The sequence below is a fragment of the Oncorhynchus gorbuscha genome, linkage group LG16 (assembly GCF_021184085.1).
Source record: "Oncorhynchus gorbuscha isolate QuinsamMale2020 ecotype Even-year linkage group LG16, OgorEven_v1.0, whole genome shotgun sequence".
Taxonomy (NCBI): domain Eukaryota; kingdom Metazoa; phylum Chordata; class Actinopteri; order Salmoniformes; family Salmonidae; genus Oncorhynchus; species Oncorhynchus gorbuscha.
In genome coordinates, this window is record NC_060188.1 from 96,176,241 (window position 1) to 96,185,687 (window position 9,447).

Sequence of the window (9,447 nt, forward strand, 5' to 3'; positions counted from 1 at the left end):
GCTCGTCCACCATATCAACTGTAACGGGTTCTTATGATGCCGGCCCAGGGGATGGTGAATAACATGTGAGATGACACAGGACAACTGTGTAGGGTGAATACCATGTGAGATAACACAATAACACACACTGGACTCTACCAACACAATAACACACACTGGACTCTACCAACACAATAACACACACTGGACTCTACCAACACAATAACACACACTGGACTCTACCAACACACACTGGACTCTACCAACACAATAACACACACTGGACTCTACCAACACAATAACACACACTGGACTCTACCAACACAATAACACACACTGGACTCTACCAACACAATAACACACACTGGACTCTACCAACACACTAACACACACTGGACTCTACCAACACAATAACACACACTGGACTCTACCAACACAATAACACACACTGGACTCTACCAACACAATAACACACACTGGACTCTACCAACACAATAACACACACTGGACTCTACCAACACAATAACACACACTGGACCCTACCAACACACTAACACACACTGGACTCTACCAACACAATAACACACACTGGACTCTACCAACACAATAACACACACTGGACTCTACCAACACAATAACACACACTGGACCCTACCAACACAATAACACACACTGGACCCTACCAACACACTAACACACACTGGACTCTACCAACACAATAACACACACTGGACTCTACCAACACAATAACACACACTGGACTCTACCAACACAATAACACACACTGGACTCTACCAACACAATAACACACACTGGACCCTACCAACACACTAACACACACTGGACTCTACCAACACAATAACACACACTGGACTCTACCAACACAATAACACACACTGGACTCTACCAACACAATAACACACACTGGACTCTACCAACACAATAACACACACTGGACTCTACCAACACAATAACACACACTGGACTCTACCGACACAATAACACACACTGGACTCTACCAACACAATAACACACACTGGACTCTACCAACACAATAACACACACTGGACTCTACCAACACAATAACACACACTGGACTCTACCAACACAATAACACACACTGGACTCTACCGACACAATAACACACACTGGACTCTACCGACACAATAACACACACTGGACTCTACCGACACAATAACACACACTGGACTCTACCGACACAATAACACACACTGGACTCTACCGACACACTAACACACACTGGACTCTACCAACACACTAACACACACTGGACTCTACCAACACAATAACACACACTGGACTCTACCAACACACTAACACACACTGGACTCTACCAACACACACTGGACTCTACCAACACACACTGGACTCTACCAACACACACTGGACTCTACCAACACACACTGGACTCCACCAACACAATAACACACACTGGACTCTACCAACACAATAACACACTGGACTCTACCAACACACTAACACACACTGGACTCTACCAACACAATAACACACACTGGACTCTACCAACACACTAACACACACTGGACTCTACCAACACACTAACACACACTGGACTCTACCAACACAATAACACACACTGGACTCTACCAACACACTAACACACACTGGACTCTACCAACACACACTGGACTCTACCAACACACACTGGACTCCACCAACACAATAACACACACTGGACTCTACCAACACAATAACACACTGGACTCTACCAACACAATAACACACACTGGACTCTACCAACACAATAACACACACTGGACTCTACCAACACACACTGGACTCTACCAACACAATAACACACACAGGACTCTACCAACACACTAACTCACACTGGACTCTACCAACACAATAACACACACTGGACTCTACCAACACACTAACACACACTGGACTCTACCAACACACACTGGACTCTACCAACACACACTGGACTCCACCAACACAATAACACACACTGGACTCTACCAACACAATAACACACTGGACTCTACCAACACACTAACACACACTGGACTCTACCAACACAATAACACACACTGGACTCTACCAACACACACTGGACTCTACCAACACAATAACACACACAGGACTCTACCAACACACTAACTCACACTGGACTCTACCAACACACTAACTCACACTGGACTCTACCAACACAATAACACACACTGGACTCTACCAACACACTAACACACACTGGACTCTACCAACACACTAACACACACTGGACTCTACCAACACAATAACACACACTGGACTCTACCAACACAATAACACACACTGGACTCTACCAACACAATAACACACTGGACTCTACCAACACAATAACACACTGGACTCTACCAACACACAATGGACTCTACCAACACACACTGGACTCTACTAACACAATAACACACACTGGACTCTACCAACACACTAACACACACTGGACTCTACCAACACACCAACACACACTGGACTCTACCAACACAATAACACACTGGACTCTACCAACACAATAACACACTGGACTCTACCAACACACAATGGACTCTACCAACACACACTGGACTCTACTAACACAATAACACACACTGGACTCTACCAACACACTAACACACACTGGACTCTACCAACACACCAACACACACTGGACTCTACCAACACACTAACACACACTGGACTCTACCAACACAATAACACACACTGGACTCTACCAACACACTAACACACACTGGACTCTACCAACACACACTGGACTCTACCAACACACACTGGACTCCACCAACAAAATAACACACACTGGACTCTACCAACACAATAACACACTGGACTCTACCAACACACTAACACACACTGGACTCTACCAACACAATAACACACACTGGACTCTACCAACACACACTGGACTCTACCAACACAATAACACACACTGGACTCTACCAACACACTAACTCACACTGGACTCTACCAACACACTAACACACACTGGACTCTACCAACACACTAACACACACTGGACTCTACCAACACACTAACACACACTGGACTCTACCAACACACTAACACACACTGGACTCTACCAACACAATAACACACACTGGACTCTACCAACACAATAACACACTGGACTCTACCAACACACACTGGACTCTACCAACACACAATGGACTCTACCAACACACACTGGACTCTACTAACACAATAACACACACTGGACTCTACCAACACAATAACACAAACTTAGACTAACACTGCAACACAAACTTAGACTAACACTGCAACACACACGCACACCACACACACACACACACACACACACACACACACACACACACACACACACACACACACACACACACACACACACACACACACACACACACACACACACACACACACACACACACACACACACACACACACACACACTGTCATGTTTTGTCTTATATTGTCTTGTCATTTTGCTTTTCCTTCTGTTCGTTTTCCCCCTGCTGGTCTTTTTAGGTTCGTTCCCCTTTTTCTCTCTCCCTCCCTCTCTCTCTTCTCTCTATCGTTCCGTTCCTGCTCCCAGCTGTTCCTATTCCCCTAATCAATCATTTAGTCTTCCCACACCTGTTCCCTATCTTTTCCCCTGATTAGAGTCCCTATTTCTCCCCTTGTTTTCCGTTTCTGTCCTGTCGGATCCTTGTATATTGTTCACCGTGCTGTGTCTTTGTATCGCCCTGTCGTGTCGTGTTTCCCTCAGATGCTGCGTGGTGAGCAGGTGTCTGAGTCTGCTACGGTCAAGTGCCTTCCCGAGGCAACCTACAGTTTATGATCGAGTCTCCAGTCTGTTCTAGTCATTACGAGTGGAATTGTTTTTTATGCTTTATTTACCGCTCCGATTTGTCTAGGAGTATTGCTATTTCCTTAAACTGGATTAAAGACTCTGTTTTCGCCAAGTCGCTTTTGGGTCCTCATTCACCTGCATAACACACACACACACACACACATACACACGGATAGTGATGCCACTCAAACATAGACAGTCTTTCACACTCTCCAGACACGTTGCTGCTGTTTATAATCTCTCCTGACGCCTAGTCACTTCTACCCATACCTACATGTACACATTACCTCAAATACCTCAACTACCTCGTACCGTTGCACATTGACTGGGTCAAAGTTATCAGGTTTAACCAACAAGACAGGGTCAAAGTTATCAGGTTTAACCAACAAGACAAGACCAAAGTTATCAGGTTTAACCAACAAGACAAGACAAAAGTTATCAGGTTTAACCAACAAGACAGGGTCAAAGTTATCAGGTTTAACCAACAAGACAAGACCAGAGTTATCAGGTTTAACCAACAAGACAAGACCAGAGTTATCAGGTTTAACCAACAAGACAGGGGCAGAGTTATCAGGTTTAACCAACAAGACAAGACCAGAGTTATCAGGTTTAACCAACAAGACAAGACCAGAGTTATCAGGTTTAACCAACAAGACAAGACCAAAGTTATCAGGTTTAACCAACAAGACAGGGGCAAAGTTATCAGGTTTAACCAACAAGACAGGGGCAAAGTTATCAGGTTTAACCAACAAGACAGGGGCAAAGTTATCAGGTTTAACCAACAAGACAGGGGCAAAGTTATCAGGTTTAACCAACAAGACAAGACCAGAGTTATCAGGTTTAACCAACAAGACAGGGGCAAAGTTATCAGGTTTAACCAACAAGACAGGGGCAAAGTTATCAGGTTTAACCAACAAGACAAGACCAGAGTTATCAGGTTTAACCAACAAGACAAGACCAGAGTTATCAGGTTTAACCAACAAGACAAGACCAGAGTTATCAGGTTTAACCAACAAGACAAGACCAAAGTTATCAGGTTTAACCAACAAGACAAGACCAAAGTTATCAGGTTTAACCAACAAGACAAGACCAGAGTTATCAGGTTTAACCAACAAGACAAGACCAGAGTTATCAGGTTTAACCAACAAGACAAGACCAGAGTTATCAGGTTTAACCAACAAGACAAGACCAGAGTTATCAGGTTTAACCAACAAGACAAGACCAGAGTTATCAGGTTTAACCAACAAGACAGGGGCAAAGTTATCAGGTTTAACCAACAAGACAAGACCAGAGTTATCAGGTTTAACCAACAAGACAAGACCAGAGTTATCAGGTTTAACCAACAAGACAAGACCAAAGTTATCAGGTTTAACCAACAAGACAAGACCAAAGTTATCAGGTTTAACCAACAAGACAGGGGCAAAGTTATCAGGTTTAACCAACAAGACAGGGGCAAAGTTATCAGGTTTAACAAACAAGACAAGACCAGAGTTATCAGGTTTAACCAACAAGACAGGGGCAAAGTTATCAGGTTTAACCAACAAGACAGGGGCAAAGTTATCAGGTTTAACCAACAAGACAGGGGCAAAGTTATCAGGTTTAACCAACAAGACAAGACCAAAGTTATCAGGTTTAACCAACAAGACAGGGGCAAAGTTATCAGGTTTAACCAACAAGACAGGGTCAAAGTTATCAGGTTTAACCAACAAGACAAGACCAGAGTTATCAGGTTTAACCAACAAGACAGGGTCAAAGTTATCAGGTTTAACCAACAAGACAGGGGCAAAGTTATCAGGTTTAACCAACAAGACAAGACCAGAGTTATCAGGTTTAACCAACAAGACAGGGTCAAAGACAAATTAACAACAGCAGTTAATATTCATCTGTGAATCTGTTGGGTTTAACACCCAATGTGTTCAGCAAACACAATATGACTATTGTTATCAAGATCCATGTATTTATGAACTCAAGAATTAAGATTACATCCACATTATCACTGTGCTATGATGACACATTCTACAATAAATGGGACTGTTGTGTTTTGGTTCACATCAAGAAGGGGGATGACGTGGCAAACCAACTTGCCTACTCACACTTTTCAGTATAAGCCTATAAAATAGCCTGCCTTATCACAGACCGATGCCTAGAATATGTGGACAACTACAAATACCTAGGTGTCTGGCTAGACTGTAAATTCTCCTTCCATACTCATATTAATAAGCATCTCCGATCCAAAGTTAAATCTAGAATCGGCTTCCTATTTTGCAACAAAGCCTCCTTCACATCACGCTGCCAAACACACCCTCGTAAAACTGACCATCCTACCGATCCTCGACTTTGGCGATGTCATTTACAGACTAGCCTCCAACACTCTACTCAGCAAACTGGATGTAGTCTATCACAGTGCCATCCGTTTTGTCACCAAAGCCCCATGTACTATCCACCACTGCGACCTGTATGCTCTCGTTGGCTGGCCCTCGCTACATATTTGTCACCAAACCCACTGGCTCCAGGTCATCTATAAGTCTATGCTAGGTAAAGCCCCTCCTTATCTCAGCTCACTGGTCACGATAACAACACCCACCCGTAGCACGCGCTCCAGCAGGTATATCTCACTGGTCATCCCCAAAGCCAACACCCCCTTTCCTTCCAGTTCTCTGCTGCCGATGACTGACTAGAACGAATTGCAAAAATGACTGAAGTTGGAAACTTATATCTCCCTCACCAACTTTAAGCATCAGCTGTCAGAGCAGCTTACCGATCGCTGTAAATACCCCATCTGCAAATAGCCCATCCAACCAACTTCGTACCTCATCCCCATATTGTTTTGATTTGCTATTTTGCTATTTTTCACACCAGTATTTCTACTTGCACATCATCATCTGCATATATATTTCATTCCAGTGTTTAATTGCTAAATTGTAATTACTTCGCTACTATGGCCTATTTATTGCCTTACCTCCTTACTCCATTAGCACACATTGTATATAGACTTTTCTACTGTATCATTGACTGTATGTTTGTTTTACTCCATGTGTAACTCTGTGTTGTTGTCTGTGTCACACTGCTTTGCTTTATCTTGGCCAGGTCGCAATTGTAAATGAGAACTTGTTCTCAACTAGCCTACCTGGTTAAATAAAGGTGTTCTCAACTGGCCTACCTGGTTAAATAAATAAAGAATAGCCTGCCGTATCACCGATAGCTTCCGTAGAGAGATGTGTGATGTACAATCTCTGGTATAGAAGCTCACAGAACACACCACACACAGCTGTACATTGAAATCATCGGTTACATTTAATACAACGTTCATGTCCATATCCTCCTACACGAGGACCCCAACTCGTTTAAATGGTTTAACTCCGATGATCCACTTCGTTACATTGTATTTGTTACATTAGCTCACAAAGGGAGAAGCAGAGCGGTCAAGCTGGCCGCGTCTTTTGTTTCAGGAAGAGAAGGCAAGGTACGGCAGAGGCAGCGTGGCAGACAATTACAAGTTGGAGTTGGCATGGAATTGTTACAAATTGTCTTTCAAAACTGCACAGTTATGGTCAGCAATTGCAAGTTGGCTTATAGGCGAAAATATGATTCAAGCGTTCGTTACAGGCTATGATAATGTTATTGCTACTGTATTACATCCAGATACTTGTTAATGAATTATAGCGTAGCCTAAACCCATAATTGGACATATGAAGCCTAACTAAAAACATGTATTAAAATGTTGTAAGGAAATGGTGAGGAAGATTTGATATCAACCAGCCCCCCCCCCGTCGCTCCTTTTCCTCGCACACGAGTTGTAAACAATGATATAGAATAGCTCCCGTTTAGTTGTTTAAACATCTATAATACACCGTATATCTACGAGTAGATCACATAATACTTTTACTTTAGGAGTTGTCTCTTCAAACAAGTTGTACGTGTTCTCTAAATGATGCTTTATATATCAGAGCATGCTGTTGTTTTCCGCGAACAAGACAGAAACGCCCCTTACATGTCTTAAAATGGCAGCGTATCTTAATCTAATGTTCATTTTACTGTCCCTCTGCGAGCTGAGGTATCGATAAACATCATGCATGAATAACAAATATATAAAAAGCTAGACAAACCAATAATTAAAGGAAAATGTGTTGTTGTCTATCAATTCCTCAAAATCAAACTCAAATAATGGAACAAGCAAACAACCATGCGCATAAAAACACGGAAAATGGGATTTCCTCCACATGCTATAGTTTTTTCCCAGCGACTTGAAGTCTTTAATATAATAGAATAACACCATTAAATCTGTCTAAACTCTTAAAAGAACCAAAATGTACGGTTTAATTGGCTGAGGGGGGCTTGTTTGCGCCCCCTATCCTACCGCGTTCAGTTCTCGAAATGTTCTTTCCGTGCCTATAATTCCACACTATAAGCTACATGAAATGGTGCGAGGTGTTATGCAAACCAATATTACATGCGTGTGTGTATTCAGCAAATATTGTAAAGAAAAAAACAACATACCCATCCATTGCACAGAGGAAACAGTGTAGAAAGGACAGTGAACGCTCGGCAAAGTGAAGAAATAGGTTTGGGTGTTGTTACTAGCGCCTCTGGTATAACCCTCGCCCCCACAACACAGAAAATGTTCTCTCTCATACGCACAATGGCACGCTTCCTGTTCCTGACGTGAGCACAGACATACAGACATGTACAGACGCCTGCCTGCCTGCCTCGCTGTACAAAATGGCCTCCCCTCTCAGGCAGCTCCAAAAGAGACACACCTTTGTCACTTTCAACAACGAACACGCATCCAAGCAGGCCTACAATCTGCGCCCTAGCGCGCCATCTCCCCGCACGCAGCTTGGACAGAAATACGGCTAGAATAGAGCTTTCCCCGCCATGTCAGAGAGATAGCGGGAGGGGTTATCATGTAGGGAAAGATTGGAGTCGAGCCACTTATCTGCTGCAGACTAGGAGTTAGTTAAACAGGGATAATCTTGTTCAACGGCAGGTATTAATTAACCAAGTTAATGGATCCCACTGATCCAAGACTCTCTATTTTAATCAATCTCCCACAGTCCACACTAATTTACCCCGAGAGACACACAATAAAGCCGTACCACGTATTCTTGTTTCGGGTGGAAGGTAGCCTAGTGGTTAGAGCGTTGGCCCAGTAACCAGCAGGTAGCCTAGTGGTTAGAGCGTTGGGCCAGTAACCGAAAGGTTGTTAGATCGAATCCTGGAACTGACAAGGTAAAAATCTGCAGTTCTGAGCAAGGCAGTTAACAGTTAACCCACCCTAGGCTGCCATTGTAAATAAGAATTTGTTCTTAACTGACGTGCCTAGTTAAATGAAGATAAATGAAGATAAAACCAAATAAAAATATATACATTATATAAGCCTGTAATGAGTCTGTAGTATACATTATATAAGCCTGTAATGAGTCTGTAGTATACATTATATAAGCCTGTAATGAGTCTGTAGTATACATTATATAAGCCTGTAATGAGTCTGTAGTATACATTATATAAGCCTGTAATGAGTCTGTAGTATACATTATATAAGCCTGTAATGAGTCTGTAGTATACATTATATAAGCCTGTAATGAGTCTGTAGTATACATTATATAAGCCTG

General features: G+C 42.8%; 1 protein-coding gene across 3 annotated transcripts in view; it reads right to left on the reverse strand.

The window, feature by feature from the left end:
• Positions 1-8,562, reverse strand: part of LOC123999476 (polypyrimidine tract-binding protein 3-like) — a 141,152-nt gene extending 132,590 nt beyond the window's left edge. For all 3 annotated transcript variants that reach the window (XM_046305316.1, XM_046305317.1, XM_046305315.1), the window contains exon 1: positions 8,333-8,562. In XM_046305316.1, the coding sequence (XP_046161272.1) occupies positions 8,333-8,467 (135 nt within the window). In that variant the 5' untranslated portion in view covers positions 8,468-8,562. The remainder of the gene's footprint in view (positions 1-8,332) is intronic.
• Between the last annotated feature and the right edge of the window lie 885 nt (positions 8,563-9,447).